The sequence below is a fragment of the Hemibagrus wyckioides genome, linkage group LG11 (assembly GCF_019097595.1).
Source record: "Hemibagrus wyckioides isolate EC202008001 linkage group LG11, SWU_Hwy_1.0, whole genome shotgun sequence".
Lineage (NCBI taxonomy): Eukaryota > Metazoa > Chordata > Actinopteri > Siluriformes > Bagridae > Hemibagrus > Hemibagrus wyckioides.
The window spans coordinates 34,011,354-34,033,351 of NC_080720.1; the positions used below are offsets into that span (position 1 = coordinate 34,011,354).

Below are 21,998 nucleotides of genomic sequence, written 5' to 3' on the forward strand. Positions count from 1 at the left end.
GATACTCATTGGACCGCAGGCAACCACCATGTGAAGATTTGATAGATTAGCCACATCACTGCCAAGGACTAAAGAAGCATTCTGGAGGACAGTGTGCACCCAGCATTGTACTCCTGAATGTGGTGTCATATCAGGATGATAATGCACCAATAAACGCAGCAAGACTGGTGACAGAGTGATTTGATGAAGCTGAAAGTGAAGTTAAACATCTCCCATGGCCTGCAGAGTCACTAGATCTGAATATTATTGAGCCACTTTGGGGTGTTTTGGAGGAGTGAATCAGGAAATGTTTTTCTCTACCAGCATCAAATAGTAACCAGGCCACTACTCTGCATGAGGAATGGCTGTCACGTGATGAACAAATGACTCGAACCTGAAGACTCAGGAGATGAGCTAATCATTTTTGTTTCCGGCACAGACGGCATAGCTTAAGAACTCATCTCTTTTTCTGGTACAAACTGCATGGTTTCAACTTATGAGAATGTGACGTGACAAAAGAATGAAAGACTTGGGTGGAAGGTGAAATAAATGAACACACTGCATTGCTTAAAGGCCCTGCTCCTGCTAAGCCGTGAATGAATCATTTCTGTTTCCTAGTTTGTCATTGGATGATTTTTAGTTTTGTCTTTTTCTAAATGTAATCAATGTTTGTGTAAGTAGATTTGTCGAGGTAATTGACTATTAACACATAACACTGTAATTATATTCTGCTAAAATAAACTAAATGAATGAAAAACATCTGTTCATTTTACTGAACGAGATTCAAAGATCCGAGTCAGTAAAATGATCCGAACTTCCCATCACTAGTTTACGTACCTAACATGAGTAAAATTACCCAAAATATTCAACACGTTCTATTACGCATGCGCACTCGAGCACAATTCCCTCCCCATGCTTCTGAAGCAGGTGAACGGAAGATACGCAGCCGTTAAGTGTATTGAGATTTTCTTCGGTAAATTCAAGGTAATTACTTTTAATTTACACATCATTTACTGATTTTATTATTTTTTATTATTTTATTTTGCTAGTCTTGGTTATCGTTACATATTCCGCGTTTTGTCGGATGCATGATATTTTGTCGAACTTGTCTCGTTTGCTCATTAGTGCTGAACATATAGCAGAAGCTGCGTGCACGCCAAGATGCTCAGGCCACGCTTCCTTGTAAACGCGCGAGCCAGCGCACAGACTCTGACCACAGTCAGTGTAGAGAAAGCGCAGTCCAGATAAAGGAAACAGATCACTGCAGTATTTCACGGACACACCGCAGTTGTGACTGGAGTAACAGTTCTGATTTTTAATGTGGATTATTTGAATGCCTAAGACTGATCAAAGACTGGATTTGACCCTCAGTATCACACTCTTATGAACTCCATATGAAAAGAGAGCGAGTGCTCTTATAATCTTAAGCATTGAGTAGGTTATAGAATATAAGAAGCATATTGTGAACAGGTTTTCTGAGTATATTCTAAAACTTTAATTCAATTTTATGATGTTGATCATTCAGAAGAATGCGAAAGTACAGTAAAGTAGTCCATGGAACTTGTGTGCAATTATTCCAAGTCTTCTGAAGGTGTGCAATAGTTTATGATGAGAAACAACACAGAATTTAAACTAATGGTTCACCAAAAAATGATAAATCCTGCTCATGCTGAGTGTTTTAATCCAAGTCTTCTGAAACAATATGATGGGTTTTATAACTAGTTCATTTTCATAACTAGATTTAAAGCAGTTACAACTCCTGGTGTAAGAGACTGAAGAGACTGGCACTTTTTATTTAGCTGAACACTTCCTGGTCACTGTGCAAAATAGAGTTTTATTTTTATTTTATTTATTTATTTTGTTAAGAACATTTCCAGTAGTGTTTCAGTAAAGTAGAAATTTACCCTTTTCTTTTTCTTTTATCACTACCTAGGGTTCAGATGCAGCGTCCTCAGTTTTAATTGAAGTTATGCCTGCCAAAAATCCACATGCCCTCATTGGTGTCATCAAAAGCAGTGATTTTGGAGGGAACAGTTGTTGTGGATGATGTCCCAAATTTGCCACATGTTGTAAGTGTGTTTTTGTCTTTGTTTTATTCTTTAAATTGAGGCTATCCAATGACAATGAGGAACACATTTCATTTTATTCAGAGGGTAGTTCTGGCTTTGTGAGGGAAAAACCTCAACCAAAACTCCAAACCCGTAAAAATGAGCTTTTATGCTAACCTTTTGTGTCCTTGATTTCTGTGCTGGAAGCCTGTGTTGACCTCATAAATGTGTTGAAGTTGTTGGCATATTTTGTTTTAATTGCACTAATTTCGAGTGAACAGTGTTTTAAATATCTAATAGTTACAAAGGGATAAGGGTTGTTTTTTTTTTTAAGTAGTGAAGAACCTTTCCAAAGCCACATGCAATAAAGGGTCTGTATTTCAGGAATATTTCATGAAAAAGGCCTATATTTTGAATTAATTATTGTTCCAAAAATGTACTACATTTACAGGTCCAGGTATTGATGATGTTAGGATTAGTTGACAGCAGAATGCTGTTTAGGTCTGTAAATGTATAGTCTTATTCTGTTAAAGAGCATGGACAGATGTTTTAGAAGTACAGATTTTATTATTTTGTTCTTTAAGACTCAAGCTGTTTATTAGAAAAAAGAGAACTTTTTGACTGCCTTTTGTTCCAGTTCACTTTACTTGAAAAAAGGTGTACATAGTTTTTTCAAGTTTCATAATGAGAATAATTTAGGATGTATGCAGCACAAAATATAACACTATTATATTAAATTGAATTAATAAAGTAATCTTATTATTTAGTCTTAAATAGCATTAGTAAACATTACAGAGTATATTAACTGAAACAGACACATTAAACTAACTTGATATTTTTAAGTTTACTTTGCAAGACTGAGGCAGTCGGTGTCCAAACATTATTTTTAAGTAAATGAACTTTTAAGTAACTGTTGGAATTTACAGTATAGATGTTTGCTAAAGCTGTTAGCCTCCACTGTATACACTGTTGAAGCCAGGCCTGGCATTCTGTCAGATTATTCTGTGGTGGAGAATGAGATGTATGAAAGGTACTTTTTTTCGATCTAGGGCTCTGTCCCCTCAGTACATGACACAACACCCTGTCAAATAGGTTGTTGTTGAAAGCCTAGTGGTGATGTATTCAGTGCCCCAGTATCTTTGCACCACATTTGTGTGTGCTTTGACTGATTAATGCAGGACAGTTCCATGTACAACTTATTTGACATGCTCTGGATAGCCATGTGCTAACATGCTAATTAGTTCTAAACACAAAGCTAGCATTGATGGGAATGTCACTAGTTTTGTATATAATTAGTCATAAAGGGCATTTAAAAATTAGCATGGTGGTGAAACAATGCTATGAATTCTGACTTTCTATATTGATGTGGTATTAAAAATTGATTCTCATATAAAAATATGCATCCTAAATTTTTTTAAACTAAAGATATTAATATTTAAACACCACATATGTGAATAGGTGAATAGCACCAAAACTATTTTTGTTCTGATCATACAGAAATGCTGAAATACACTAGCCTTTACAAAGTCTAACCTTTTAATTATTGTGCTTGTTTAGGGACCAGTTGTGACGTATTATAACAATTTTTAATTATGTCAAGAGTACTTGTGTTTTTACTTGAGTACAGTTTTTGGTTACTCTACCCATGTTCTGAGAAAAGTCAGATAATCTCAAAAGTAATCAGGGTTTATCTCGAGGTCTTTGCTTTAGAGCTTCAGCTACCTCTAATTTACCAGATAGAGACTTTGCAGATTTAAAATGTACTCTATAACCACCCAGATGTGTATGAGAAATGAAACAGCTGTTTACTAGTGGAGTGTAGACTATCTATAAATTCATTATTCATATGTCAGCACATAATTCTAACAACTGAAGTAGAAATATTCCTCTAGGGAAAGTGCTACGTGGGTATACCAGGATCTGTAACATCAAGCACTAAATAAACACATGTACATAGTGTACACTTCTGTTGTACCCTGACTGAATGCAGTGTGAAAACAAGGCCTAAAACCTCATTAATGTTCAGTCTGACTAACCATAACATCAACAAGTGCAGTTTACTTTTAAAGTAGATTTCAGATATGAGTACTTAAACCATCTTTATTGAGTATAAAATAAAAGTGCATTTAATTAACCTGTGTGAAGTGTGATATAATAATATTTCTAGTTTTTATGCCTCTGCCAACCTCTTCCTGAGTTATTAAATAATGGCCTTAAATGGGTTTTGCAGATATTATGATGTCACAGTGAAGTTGACCTTTGGGGTATAAAGCATCAGCAGTTTATCATTTTATCCTATTAGACATCTGTTTTTATTTTCATAATTAGCAGATATATATTTATATATACATGTTTTAATACTTGTACAAAGCCTTTGGCTACAGCTTTGGCTAGCATGGGCTTCATAAATACCCCTTGACTGTCTTTAGCTATTGTTGGGTAGCTGGGTGCAGTGACTGTGGAAAGATGATAGGGGCGCTGGAGAGCGAAATGTGTGTGTATGCAGGGAACATACACACACCAATTTTTAAAATTTTTTCTCATTTTGCTATCTTTCTGAGGGCCTCTCTAAAACATTGAGAAAAGCCTATATATAGAACCCTAGAGGCCAATACAGTGAAAAAAAAGTGAGGACCGGCCTAAATGTCCTCACTTTGTAAAAAGGTCCTCACTCCAAAGGTTAAAAACTCACGCTGGTCCTCACAAAGATAGCCGAACAAACACACTCTCACACACACTCACAAATACACACACACTCACAAACACTCACAAACACACACACACACTCACAAATACACTCACACTCACAAATACACACACACTCACAAATACTCACACTCTCACACACACTCACAAATACACACACACTCACAAACACTCACAAACACACACACACTCACAAATACACTCACACTCACAAATACACACACACTCACAAACACTCACACTCTCACACACACTCACAAATACACACACACTCACAAACACACACACTCACAAACACTCACACTCTCACACACACTCACAAATACACACACACTCTCACACACTCTCACACACACTCACAAATACACTCACAAACACACACACACTCACAAACACACTCACAAATACACACACACTCACAAACACTCACAAACACACAAACACTCTCACACTCACACACACTCACAAATACACACACACTCACAAACACTCACAAACACACACACACTCACAAACACTCACAAACACACACACACACTCACAAACACTCACAAACACACACACACTCACAAATACACTCACAAACACACTCACACACTCACAAACACACACACACTCACAAATACACTCACAAACACACACACACTCACAAATACACTCACAAACACACTCACACACAAACACACACACACTCACAAATACACTCACAAACACACTCACACACTCACACACACTCACAAACACACACACTCACACTCACACACTCACAAATACACACACACTACACTGATCTCTAACACACACACACACACACACACTCTACACTACACTCATCTCTAACACACACACACACACACACTCTACACTACACTCATCTCTAACACACACACACACACACACTACACTCATCTCTAACACACACACTACACTCATCTCTAACACACACACACACACACACTCTACACTACACTCATCTCTAACACACACACACACACACTACACTCGTCTCTAACACACACACACACTCTACACTACACTCATCTCTAACACACACACACTCTACACTACACTCATCTCTAACACACACACACTCTACACTACACTCATCTCTAACACACACACACACACACTACACTCATCTCTAACACACACACTACACTCATCTCTAACACACACACTACACTCATCTCTAACACACACACTACACTCATCTCTAACACACACACTACACTCATCTCTAACACACACACACACACACTCTACACTACACTCATCTCTAACACACACACACACACACTCTACACTACACTCATCTCTAACACACACACTACACTCATCTCTAACACACACACACACACACTCTACACTACACTCATCTCTAACACACACACACACACACTACACTCGTCTCTAACACACACACACACACTCTACACTACACTCATCTCTAACACACACACACTCTACACTACACTCATCTCTAACACACACACACACACACTCTACACTACACTCATCTCTAACACACACACACACACACTACACTCATCTCTAACACACACACTACACTCATCTCTAACACACACACTACACTCATCTCTAACACACACACACACACACTTACACTCATCTCTAACACACACACACTCTACACTACACTCATCTCTAACACACACACACTCTACACTACACTCATCTCTAACACACACACACACACACTACACTCATCTCTAACACACACACACACACTCTACACTACACTCATCTCTAACACACACACACTCTACACTACACTCATCTCTAACACACACACACTCTACACTACACTCATCTCTAACACACACACACACACACTACACTCATCTCTAACACACACACACACTCTACACTACACTCATCTCTAACACACACACACCCTACACTACACTCATCTCTAACACACACACACTCTACACTACACTCATCTCTAACACACACACACACACACTACACTCATCTCTAACACACACACACACTCTACACTACACTCATCTCTAACACACACACACTCTACACTACACTCATCTCTAACACACACACACACACACTCTACACTACACTCATCTCTAACACACACACTACACTCATCTCTAACACACACACACACACTACACTCATCTCTAACACACACACTACACTCATCTCTAACACACACACACACACACTCTACACTACACTCATCTCTAACACACACACACACTACACTCGTCTCTAACACACACACACACTCTACACTACACTCATCTCTAACACACACACACTCTACACTACACTCATCTCTAACACACACACACACACACTCTACACTACACTCATCTCTAACACACACACACACACACTACACTCATCTCTAACACACACACTACACTCATCTCTAACACACACACACACACACTCTACACTACACTCATCTCTAACACACACACACACACACTCTACACTACACTCATCTCTAACACACACACACACACACTACACTCATCTCTAACACACACACTACACTCATCTCTAACACACACACTACACTCATCTCTAACACACACACACACACACTCTACACTACACTCATCTCTAACACACACACACCCTACACTACACTCGTCTCTAACACACACACACACTCTACACTACACTCATCTCTAACACACACACACACACACTACACTCGTCTCTAACACACACACACACTCTACACTACACTCATCTCTAACACACACACACTCTACACTACACTCATCTCTAACACACACACACACACACTACACTCATCTCTAACACACACACACTCTACACTACACTCATCTCTAACACACACACACACACACTCTACACTACACTCATCTCTAACACACACACACTCTACACTACACTCATCTCTAACACACACACACTCTACACTACACTCATCTCTAACACACACACACACACACTACACTCGTCTCTAACACACACACACACTCTACACTACACTCATCTCTAACACACACACACTCTACACTACACTCATCTCTAACACACACACACACACACTACACTCATCTCTAACACACACACACTCTACACTACACTCATCTCTAACACACACACACACACACTCTACACTACACTCATCTCTAACACACACACACTCTACACTACACTCATCTCTAACACACACACACACACACTACACTCGTCTCTAACACACACACACTACACTCATCTCTAACACACACACTCTACACTACACTCATCTCTAACACACACACTACACTCATCTCTAACACACACACACACCCACACACACACTACACTACACTCATCTCTAACACACACACTACACTCATCTCTAACACACACACACACACACTACACTCGTCTCTAACACACACACACACTCTACACTACACTCGTCTCTAACACACACACACACACACTACACTCGTCTCTAACACACACACACACTCTACACTACACTCGTCTCTAACACACACACACACACTACACTCGTCTCTAACACACACACACACTCTACACTACACTCATCTCTAACACACACACACACTCTACACTACACTCATCTCTAACACACACACACTCTACACTACACTCATCTCTAACACACACACACACACACTACACTCATCTCTAACACACACACACACTCTACACTACACTCATCTCTAACACACACACACACACACTCTACACTACACTCATCTCTAACACACACACACACTCTACACTACACTCATCTCTAACACACACACACACACACTACACTCGTCTCTAACACACACACACACTCTACACTACACTCATCTCTAACACACACACACACACACTACACTCATCTCTAACACACACACACTCTACACTACACTCATCTCTAACACACACACACTCTACACTACACTCATCTCTAACACACACACACACACACACTACACTCGTCTCTAACACACACACACACACACACTACACTCATCTCTAACACACACACTACACTCATCTCTAACACACACACACACCCACACACACACTACACTACACTCATCTCTAACACACACACACTACACTACACTCATCTCTAACACACACACACACTCTACACTACACTCATCTCTAACACACACACTACACTCATCTCTAACACACACACTACACTCATCTCTAACACACACACACTCTACACTACACTCATCTCTAACACACACTACACTCATCTCTAACACACACACACACACACTCTACACTACACTCATCTCTAACACACACACACACACACTACACTCGTCTCTAACACACACACACTCTACACTCATCTCTAACACACACACACACACACTCTACACTACACTCATCTCTAACACACACACACTCTACACTACACTCATCTCTAACACACACACACTCTACTCTCATCTCTAACACACACACACCCACACACACACACTCTACACTACACTCATCTCTAACGCACACACACTACACTCATCTCTAACACACACACACTCATATCTAACACACACACACACACACACACTACACTCATCTCTAACACACACACACTCATATCTAACACACACACACACACACTACACTCATCTCTAACACACACACACTCATATCTAACACACACACACACACACACACTACACTCATCTCTAACACACACACACACTCTACTCTCATCTCTAACACACCCACACACACACTCTACACTACACTCATCTCTAACACACACACACTCATATCTAACACACACACACACACACACACACACTACACTCATCTCTAACACACACACACACACACACTACACTCATCTCTAACACACACACTACACTCATCTCTAACACACACACTACACTCATCTCTAACACACACACACACACACTACACTCATCTCTAACACACACACTACACTCATCTCTAACACACACACACACTCATATCTAACACACACACACACACACACTCATCTCTAACACACACACACACACACTACACTCATCTCTAACACACACACACTCATATCTAACACACACACACTACACTCATTTCTAACACACACACTCTACACTACACTCATCTCTAACACACACACACACACACACACACACACTACACTCATATCTAACACACACACACACTCTATACTCATCTCTAACACACACACACACACTACACTACACTCATCTCTAACACACACACACACACACTACACTCATATCTAACACACACTACACTACACTCATCTCTAACACACACACACTACACTACACTCATCTCTAACACACACACACATACTACACTACACTCATCTCTAACACACACACACTACACTACACTCATCTCTAACACACACACACACACTACACTCATATCTAACACACACACACTACACTACACTCATATCTAACACACACACACTACACTACACTCATCTCTAACACACACACACACACACTACACTCATATCTAACACACACACACTACACTACACTCATCTCTAACACACACACACATACTACACTACACTCATATCTAACACACACACACTACACTACACTCATATCTAACACACACACACTACACTACACTCATCTCTAACACACACACACACTACACTACACTCATCTCTAACACACACACACTACACTACACTCATCTCTAACACACACACACACACTACACTCATATCTAACACACACACACTACACTACACTCATATCTAACACACACACACTACACTACACTCATCTCTAACACACACACACACACACTACACTCATATCTAACACACACACACTACACTACACTCATCTCTAACACACACACACATACTACACTACACTCATATCTAACACACACACACTACACTACACTCATATCTAACACACACACACTACACTACACTCATCTCTAACACACACACACACTACACTACACTCATCTCTAACACACACACACTACACTACACTCATATCTAACACACACACACTACACTACACTCATCTCTAACACACACACACACTACACTACACTCATCTCTAACACACACACACACACTACACTCATATCTAACACACACATACTACACTACACTCATCTCTAACACACACACACACTACACTACACTCATCTCTAACACACACACACATACTACACTACACTCATCTCTAACACACACACACTACACTACACTCATATCTAACACACACACACACACTACACTCATATCTAACACACACACACACACACTACACTCATATCTAACACACACACACACACTACACTCATATCTAACACACACACACTACACTACACTCATCTCTAACACACACACACACACACTACACTCATCTCTAACACACACACACTACACTACACTCATCTCTAACACACACACACTACACTCATATCTAACACACACACACACACACTACACTCATATCTAACACACACACACACACTACACTCATATCTAACACACACACACTACACTACACTCATCTCTAACACACACACACACACACTACACTCATCTCTAACACACACACACTACACTACACTCATCTCTAACACACACACACTACACTACACTCATCTCTAACACACACACACACACACACTCTATACTCATCTCTAACACACACACACACACTCTATACTCATCTCTAACACACACACACACACTCTACACTCATATCTAACACACACACACTACACTACACTCATCTCTAACACACACACACACACTCTATACTCATCTCTAACACACACACTACACTACACTCATCTCTAACACACACACACACACTCTATACTCATCTCTAACACACACACACACACTCTATACTCATCTCTAACACACACACTCTATACTCATCTCTAACACACACATCACCTCTTCTCTGATGTTCTCATTAGCATATTTACAGTAAACTGTGATGGCCGGTGTCAGTGAATGTGAAGAGTTAATATAGTGGGAGTTAATGGGAGTAATGGTTATTGTGGATGTGACTCTTCACTCTGTCTCTGAAACACAAACAGGAATTTCACACACTTACATTTCTCCTCCGGTTTATTTGCATAACAGAGGGCGGGGTAAACTCATACAGAATGTTACATGCAGAACATTTAAGCTAAGCGTGTTCAGTTCTCTCTTCTGTCTCCCCCCGTATGTAGGGTGTAATGGTTTAACCCAAAGTTTCACTTAATGGAATGGTTTACTGCATCGCTGATGGGGGGGGGACACTGCAGCTACATGAACCTCATATGCTGAACACACAAGACCACATTTATCACCATGTCTCAGTCGCACACACACACAGGCGCTGTGTGTGTGTGTGTGTATGAGAATAACACTTGCAGTGTTAAGTAATCAGTGTTTGTCATGTTGGTGATGGAGAGCGGCCGTGATTGGTCGCATCAGACACATCTGCATCCTCCACATGGGGTTTGTTTTGTAGCTCGTAAGTTAAAAGAATAACAAGAGTGCTGAAGGAGAGGAATGAAGTCAGAGCTGAGCAATGCGTTTCATCCTGCAGTGTGTTTCTCTGCTTCCATCTGATTCCTCATTAACGAGCAGATCCTCGTTAGAACGTCGGCACGTCACCTCACATCCAGCATCCATCAAACGAGAGAAAAAAACACATCTGGAGCTGATCAGGAGTGAAAACACACACAGAGGAGAAGAGAAGAATAAAAAAGGAGGAGAAGAGCACAGAATAGAAGGGAGGAGAAATGAGGAAGAGGAGTGGAGGACAAGAAAAGAAAGAAAAAGACATTAGAGGAGAGAATAAATAGGAAGAATGAGAGGAACTGAGAGAACAATGAGAAAGAGGAGGAAAGAAGGTCATGTGTGAAGAATGTCAAGGAGAAGAAAGATAAAAAGATAAAAGAGTGAAAGGAAAGAGGAGTGGAGAGCAGGAGGAATAAAAGCAAGTAAGACGTAAAGATGAAGGATGAGGGGCAGTAGGAGAAGAAGGAACAGATAGGAGAAAACGAAAGGGAGAGAGAAGAGCGCAGATAAGAAAGGAGGAAGAAGAAGGACAATGGTGAAGGATAGAAAAATGAGTGGAAAGAAAAAGAGGTGAAGGATGAAGAAGAGAGAGAGGTGTGTGAAGCTTTCATAAAAAAGATGCTGTTTTATCTCAACAAATCTGTACACAAGTATTAACATTGATAGTGATTGAACACACACATGCGCACACACGCGCACACACACACACGCACACACACGCACACACACACGCTGTGGTTTTGTTCCATCGTCTGATTCAGAGAACTGTAGAGAATTAAGTCACGTTCCACACACATCACTCTGTCATTAACACACTAATGCTTCAGCCACAATCCCACACTCACTAAATAACCACCGTACCCCCCCCCATCCCTCTTATAGCATCTCACACACTCCCGATGTGCTCGTGTCTCTACATCATGAGGTTTAAATGTGAAATGTGTGAACAGAGCTAACACACTTCTCTCCCGCTCTTCTAGAATCTTCCTCAGAAGCTTCTGACCAAATCAGAGTCCAGCTGTAATGAACAGCTTTATATTAATGCCCTCGTTATAATACATCATCACTGACGGGGCAAAAGTAAGTGCACCCCTGGGCTAGTCTGTACTTTCCTAATGCAGTGTGTGAATTTAGTGAAATTTTCACACTGTGTGGTCAGGAGGTGAAGACCAACACACAGCACTTAGTTTTGTCCTGTCACACTCCAGAGCAGAGATCTGAGCTGTCTTCCACTATAGAACACTCAGTACACTCCCTGGTGTGTAAGGTAACTAGAAACGGATAAAAAGTAGAAGAGTGTCGTTCTTTATAAACTCTAGTAGTGGTGGAGATGATGTGGGGTGAGAGGAATAATCAGAGGAATATAATCGACCTCAGAGTGCTAACAGTAACATCAAACACACACACACACACACACACACTGAGCTGGCAGGGTGAAGCCCCTCTTGCCCCAGCAGCGGATGTGGAGACAAAAACATCGTCTTAAACTCATTTCCCAAAATAATTCAAAGAAAATTGTCTTGTTTTCCAAAATTGTTTTCCATTCACCTGTGTTACTGGATGACATCATCAAAGAGCGCCGGCCAAACCCAAGGTCATGGGCACAGACACACACACACACACAGTGAAAACCACACACTACTGTAAAAATAGAAGAACAATAAAAATAGAAAACAGCTCATTATCTCTTTTATCACACACACACTCATAAGGTAGTGGGGTATCGAGGTGATGAGGTGGAGAGGTAGTGGGGTATTGAGGTAATGAGGTACTGTGGTATTGAGGTAGTGGGGTACTGAGGTAGTGAGGTAGTGTACTGACTCTGCAGGTGATGGTGTTTTATTCCTCTCGCTCCACAGCAGCTCTGCAGTTATTAGACTTTATTAATACAGAAGAAGGGCGCCTCCTGCTGTTATCTCTCTGTAGTTACAGTAAACACTGTGGAAGGTGTGATATAAAGTCCCTATACTGAACACTGTTAGGCCACGCCCCTCTCCTGTCCGTCGGCAGGGGCGGACTTAACCAATAAGCGAGGTAAGCAGCCGCTTAGGGCCCCGGGGAATTAGGGGGCCCCGACCAATACCAAGAAGCCTATATAAATCATATAGTACTTATTACCTTTCTGTCATATATTATATGATCTGTCTAACCATTAAGATTAAACGTTATTATTACACCCCCCACCCCCCGGTTCATGAATAGTGGAACGTTCCTATCGTACTGCACATGCGCGAGATTCCCATACCTGGAATCACTTAGGGCCCGTCGGCACGCCTACTGTAACTGATGTCCAGTATTTAATTTTTATTGGGTATGACTTAGTGTTAGGATAAAAGTACATGTGCTCCTGCGTTAGTGTTTACCTCCCTAACACGCTGTGAGGACTAACACTGACCACTGTAGAGCTGTTACCATAGAAACGAGAGCGTTAATATAAATCTGCTGCAGTCAGGGCTGCTGTTAGAGAGAATTCATCACCACCTGATCCACCAATCAGAGTCCAGAACTCAGCAGCAGTTAGGTGTGTGTAAATATTTGGAAATGATTTCAGATTTGATTTTTTCATCTGATTCTGACACAGAGATCATTGATGACATCACACAGCTGGTGGACACCACGGACAGCCGCATCCGCAACGAGACTCGCCGAGTCCAGCTGGTGGAGACCAAATCTGCTTCCTGTGGTGAGAGCACACACACGTGTGCAGTGTATGTATGTGTGAGTGAGTGTATGTGTGTATGCGTGTGTGTGTATGTGTGTGTATGCATGTGTGTGTGTGTGTGTGTATCTGTACATTATCATTTAGCTAAATTCATCAGAGGAGCTGGTTAAAGACATTTCTTTTAGTTAATGTGTGTGTTAATAACAGTGTAATAACACATTTATACATCTTGTTATAAAACATTATCATGTAAATGTTATAGAAAAAAACTTGTGTAACGTTTAAATAAACCAACATTTTGTTCATTTGTAAGAGTAAATGGGGTTTATGTTAATTGTTTCATCCCGTGTTTTTATTTTATTTTAATTAAATTATTTAAAAATATAGTAATTATTAGTATTATATATTATTAGTAAGTATTATTATTATTATTATTATTATTATTATGATGAATGTAGACTTGCTGCTGAAGGAAACGTGATCCTGTTCCACAGATGATACAACAATAAATCAAAAATCAGTCGTCCACCAACATTCATCTCACAGCTATTTCCTGTGTGTGTGTGTGTGTGTGTGTGTGTGTGTGTAAAACAGCTGTACACTCTGAGTGCCATTAAATGAGAGACAGATGTGTTTCTGAAGCGCTTGTTCAGTTCTTTTGTCTGTTTAGGTCTTCCTGCATGTTTCACTTCTCTGGACTCACTTTAACGTGTGTGTGTGTGTGTGTGTGTGTGTGTGTGTTTTACAGGTATGTTGGTGGTGATTGTGCTGCTGCTCATTGCCATCGTGGTTGTTGCTGCTTGGCCGACATAAACTGATGATGGACACACACAGCTGTGAAATAAACACGCGCACACACACACACTTTATTTAAGATTTTGGCTGTGTTAGTGTTTAATTTTCTTACACAGTGTTGAGGAAAATCACTCTGTTTCCAAGTGTGTGAAACTGTAAAAGACACACACACACACACACACACACACAGTGTTTTAAAGACAGTCTCATTACTGTAAGCTAATCCTACATTTGTAATAAACGAACATTTAGCCATTTACATTCAGTGTTTTACCTTCTGTTATTGCTTGTGTGTGTGTGTGTGTGTTGTATTAAAGGATGACTACAGAAATATGAAATTGCTATGGAATTATAAGAATTGCTATAGCACTGCAGAATTATTGTAGGGTTTCTATAGAATTATAAAAAATCATTAAAGTGTCAGTGTAATGATTCTAGAATTATAGTATTTTGGTCATAGTATTATTATAGAACTCTTATAGAATTATACGGGAAATCAATGATCGTGGGAGTGTTATGGACTTATTACAGAATTCTAATAGAATCATCAGTGTTATAGAACTGCTGTAGTTTTTCTGTAGAATTATTGTAGAATTTAATCACACTAGAACTGTAACAGTGATGCTCTTGATTTATTAGAGAGCGTGGGATTAGAATTATTAATAGAGTTATTCTTGTAGAATTGTGACAGCATGATGGTAGCTTTATTGTAGAATTATTAGAGTATTAGTGTAGAGTTAGTGTGGGATTATTACATTCAGTCTACATGTATTACAGAGTTCTCGTCACACTGACATAGAATTAAGATAGAATTATGGTTCTCAGTCGGAAGGTTCTGTGGTTCTGCAGGGTTCCTGCTTTTTCTCTCGTTGGAATTGAAAGTTGTTTTGAAGAGAAACAATTTTCACACGAAAGTAAAATCATGTGGCTGATGTTTGGATGTTGAGAAGTTATTCAGATGAAGAGTCTTTTATTAATTCTTGAATTAGTTTATTTATTTAATTGATTAATTTTTCACCACACTGCTGCTCAGTAGTTACTGGTCCTCTAAAGAAACGGACTGTAATAAAATAAAACGGTGAAATAAAGTTCTCAGAGTCGCACCATTAAAGGTCTCGGGTCTGTAATCATCAGAACCAGGTGGAAAAAAATCTCAGCTGGTTAAAATAAACTAAGAAATGAAGCTGTTTTTTATTTTTGAAAGACATGACAGCTCTAAAATATAACACACACACAAACAACAACAAACAATGAATTTTACACCATAGGAACAAAGGTTTCTACAGAATTACAGAAAAAATGTAAACTGTGTGTGTGTGTATATGTGTGTGTTTGTGTGTATGTGTATGCGTGTGTGTATGTTTGTGTGTGTGTGTGTATGTTTGTGTGTGTTTGTGTATGTTTGTGTGTGTGTATGTTGGTGTGTATGTGTGTGTTCAGGTTCCAGATAAATTCAGAAAAAATGAGTGAAATTCCTCTGCACAGAGACTCCACTGGGGGCGTGGCCTACATTCAGAAGGTGGGGCTTATTCATTAGAGTGCTGATTTGATTAGTCAGTCGTTTATTCTGCGTTATCGTTCATGAAGAAGTGAAAGTTGTGGGGTTTGGACACGGTGATGGATTTGATCAGGTTTTCAGTCTGTGATGGGTTTTTTAATTCATTTCAAACTCTACATTTTTTTACTTGACTCTAATATGATTTCTTTTAAAATAAATAAATGCTTTAAAATGATGTCAGTGGAGTGACTGCATGGAAATCCTGAAAAGAGTAAAAATGTCTCAAATAACTTGAAATATAAATGGTATAACTAAGTTAAATGGTATAAATGGGTTAGTGTAATCTTATGACAAGAAATATTATATATTAATAAAGATATGTTTGACTGATATTTTTGCTCTTTAAACTTTTTATTAAAATATGCACATGATTTCTATAAGCTGAAAAATAAATACTCAAAATTAAAAAAAAAAAGAAAGAAAGAATAATTGTATGTGTGCTGGATTACATCTGGACATTTTTATGGAATGGTTTGATTTATAATGGACACAGTGAACCAGTGAGAGGACGAGGTGATGGTCATGTGATATTTCACTAAAACAGAATAAAATGGAAATGTTTACAGCTTCACATCAGGGTTTATGCTGAAGGACATCCTGTCCTCCGTCTCGCTCTGCTGGAATCACGTCTCCTAACAGGAAATAAATCTTTCTGTAATCAGATCAATTCTCTTCTGAGATTTTCACATGGAAACACAAAGCAAATAAAATCCAGTCAGAAGATTCCATCTGAACACCCAAGACCCGGACTCTCAGCGCTCTCATCTCCTTCAACATCTTCATTTAAATACAAACCTATATGTTGGTCATGCAACACTCTCTCTCACACACACACACACACACACACACAGACACACACACACACATACACACATATGAACTCATTAAAGCGTTAATCAGCTCTGAATTGCTGTGTGTGTGTGTGTGTGTGTGTGTGTGTGTGTGTTGAATAAAGTGTTTACGCTACACTGCAGAGCTCACGTCCCTCCTGAGTGTAAAGTGTGTGTCGTGTTTTCTTTGAACAGAAACATGAAAAACACATCATTTACATTCTGAATCATACTGTAACAACTGTTAAACACACACACACACACACACACACACAGTCATTCCCTGTTTAATAAAATCTGAGCTTAAAGATTTTATCTGTTTTTTTGTGTTATTTTAGAGCTGAAAATAATCAGGAATAAGCAAGCAGCCTGTGAGAAGGTCTTATTATTATTATTATTATTATTATTATTATTATTATTATTATTATTATTTAAAATTTTTTTTTTTTTTTATTACGCTACTTCAAAATCATTTAATAAATTTTACTATTTAATAAAAGTATTTAAAGCTTTAAATAAAAAGTGGTGTGTATAATAATAATAATAATAATAATAATAATAATAATAATAATATAATTGACTGAATAAGTTCTTAATTAAATAAAAAACAGGTTTGTAAATCATGGTGCTGTTTTAATAAACATTCAGAAATTCTGAAATGAAGAACAGACCTCAGAGGCATCACACAGCAGAACCGGTGATGTTAAAATGTTTGCAGCTCAGAATTCCAAAAATAAAAGACCTGAAATCCAGTGAGAAGCTGTGAGCCGGAGCGGAGCGTGATGACCGGTGAATCGGGGTCAGCGCTCGGCGGCCGTGTCTCTGTGTTACAGCTGATGACGAGGAGTGAGGAAGTCGCTGTGTTTCTTTTATATAACCCACATGGTACATTTCTGTATTTTTATCCACATTTCATTTCAACTTAATTACATTTAGGAAAGTTATAAATATAAAGGATGCTCATGTCCATCTTTCAGTGATGAAATGAAGAGGTGATGGTTATCATGTGGTCAACACTTTAAAGAGTCAGACATGTAGAATTTAAAATCAGTCATGAGCAGATGGACAACTGACATCGTAGGCATGTGCTGCTATTAAAATTTCACACCACAAACAGAATTAATTACGGGATTCAAAAATACACATGCTCATAAAAACAAACAAACAAACAAACAAAAGTCTTGCTTTTGACTGCATTTCCAGAAGGATAAGGTATTAAAGATCTAAAACTTTTGTCTAGCAGTTAAATAAAGTGTGTGTGTGTGTGACATTTCCATGTCAAACTCTATAAAACATATTAATGAGATTAAATCCAAAGGAAGTGTTAATGGGGCTGGTTTTAAACACAAAACAGTAATTTATTTTATTTTGTTGAGTTTTATATATAGTGTGTGCTGGATTAAAACTGTACAAGACAAACACAAGCATGTTTCTGAGAGGATCAGCGCGGTGTTACTGCTGCCTGAGGTGGTGATACACTGGGCAGCAGTGGGGATGATGGGAGTGTGTGTGTGATTCTGAGCGGCACTCATGATTCTGAAGACTGAGAGTGATGATGATGAGGATGATGAGGATGATGATGATGAGGATGATGATGAGGATGAGGATGATGATGAGGATGATGAGGATGATGAGGATGATGATGATGAGGATGATGAGGATGATGAGGATGAGGATGAGGATGATGAGGATGATGATGAGGATGATGAGGATGAGGATGAGGATGATGATGTTTCACAGAGACACGCTGCAGGTCCACATGAAGTGAGCGCTGAAGGATGTGAATAAAAACAAAAGCAAACTGTGAGGTGAGTTCCTTCATGACAGGCGTGCACTTCCTGTTTAGGGAAACCGGTCTCTGTTTCGAGCGGCAGGTCTCTCTCTCTCTCTCTCTCTCCCCCTCCCTCCCTCCCTCCCTCCCTCTCTCTCTCTTTCTCTCTCTCTCTCTCTCTCTCTCTGCACTGCGTCAGATCTGTGTGAATATTTTAGTTCAGATCGTCTCTCTGACTCAGCGTTACTCCACGTTTGTCTTTAAGGCTTCTTGCATTTGCCTTTTTTCTCTCTCTGCTGGAACTTGCGCAATCTCCGTGCCCATGTGTCCCTCCACTGGATGACCAGGCTGCCTTTATCGGCCACCATGCCACTCTGCCCTGGAGCGTCCTCATTGTTCCCCAGCAGCAGGTATTTCTTCCCTGTTTTCATTTTGGGACACTTGCAGGCCACGTCTTTGGCTCGGACCCACAGCAGCTGGTCTCCTCGGCGGATGCGGCTCTCGGTCTGCTTGTACACGGACACGACGTTCACGGTCAATTTCCACCACTCACCTGCCTTGTCCGATTTCAGGATGTGCACCTGGACAGCTGCGGGAGCAGAAACACGCCGTGTTACACAGAAATCACACACACACACACACACACACACACACACACACTGTAATCCTCACACACATAACAAACATGGCCGACCTTCAGCTCTCCGTCTGCAGCTCTAAGTGTTTAAGGAGAGCAGATTGTATGGACAGTGTGAGATTAGACACATCCTTATAGGACTAGTTTATTCAATTCAAATTTTTTTCTTTTTTTTCTCTCTGTTTTATTAAACATCCCCAATAAATCTGTTGTTAGATGGGGGAAGGGGGTGGGGCCTACAGGGGTATCAGAGAGAACCACACCCACACAGCTGTCAATCATTCAGGAGTGATGTGTGGAACGGTTTCTCTGCTATTTTCATGACATTAATTATTACGTTTTTTTCTGTTTAAATGTTATTTTAACTTTTTATTTGTATAAAATGTTTATATTTGTATAAAATGTTTATATTTGGTATTATAAACATGGATAAATTCAACTTAAATAAATACATTTCTGTTCCGTTTTACAGGTAACTTGCAAATTATAACACAACCATAAACACACTGAAGACTGATTTGAAAAAAATGACAGGACTTAACGTGCAAACATTCAAACACATATACACACACATACACACACACAAACACACATACACATACACACACACAAACACACATACACATACACACACAAACACACATACACATACACACACACAAACACACATACACATACACACACACAAACACACATACACATACACACACAAACACACATACACATACACACACACAAACACACATACACATACACACACACAAACACACATACACATACACACACACAAACACACATACACATACACACACACAAACACACATACACATACACACACAAACACACATACACATACACACACACAAACACACATACACATACACACACACAAACACACATACACATACACACACAAACACACACACACACACACACACATACACAATACACATGCACACCTACATATACACACATACACACACCTTAATAAATACACACCCATGGCTATACACTACACACATATATACTACCTAGACCATACATATTATATATCTATACCACCTATTAAACCTGTCTACATCACACCTAGGCCTGTACATACCTCCCTAAGACCCTCTATTACACCCATAACATACATCCCTTTTCCATTTACTACCATAGTTGTCTGTCTACACCATACATATAGCCTGTATACTACCTAGCTCATATACACATACATATATGTCCCCCTCCCTACACCACCTATTGTACATACTCTACACATAAATACACCTGGGTTACATACTGTACTACCCCTGACCTGTCTGTCATACACATACACACCAACTCTGTCTGTCTACCTGGGCTCTGTCTGTACACACAACATACCATACACTCCTGTCTACATTCTACACCCCTAGGCTCCACCTGTCTGCATTACACACCCTAGACCTGTCTCTGTCTACACACCATAAGACACCTGT

At 39.5% G+C, this 21,998-nt stretch overlaps 2 protein-coding genes across 3 annotated transcripts in view; one reads left to right on the forward strand and one right to left on the reverse strand.

Annotated features, from left to right (window-relative positions):
* stx8 (syntaxin 8) overlaps nt 1–17,292 on the forward strand; it is a 44,411-nt gene extending 27,119 nt beyond the window's left edge. Inside the window, exons 7-8 of the mRNA XM_058402956.1 lie at nt 14,864–14,965; nt 15,693–17,292. Of these exons, the coding sequence (XP_058258939.1) occupies nt 14,864–14,965; nt 15,693–15,757 (167 nt within the window). The 3' untranslated portion in view covers nt 15,758–17,292. The remainder of the gene's footprint in view (nt 1–14,863; nt 14,966–15,692) is intronic.
* Nucleotides 17,293–18,675: 1,383 nt separating this feature from the next.
* The window catches only part of ntn1a (netrin 1a), a 99,289-nt gene continuing 95,966 nt past the window's right edge, over nt 18,676–21,998 (reverse strand). The window contains exon 4 of one of the 2 annotated variants that reach the window (XM_058403798.1): nt 18,676–20,487. In XM_058403798.1, coding sequence (XP_058259781.1) covers nt 20,159–20,487 — 329 coding nt within the window. In that variant the 3' untranslated portion in view covers nt 18,676–20,158. The remainder of the gene's footprint in view (nt 20,488–21,998) is intronic. The other variant, XM_058403797.1, reaches the window with a different exon arrangement.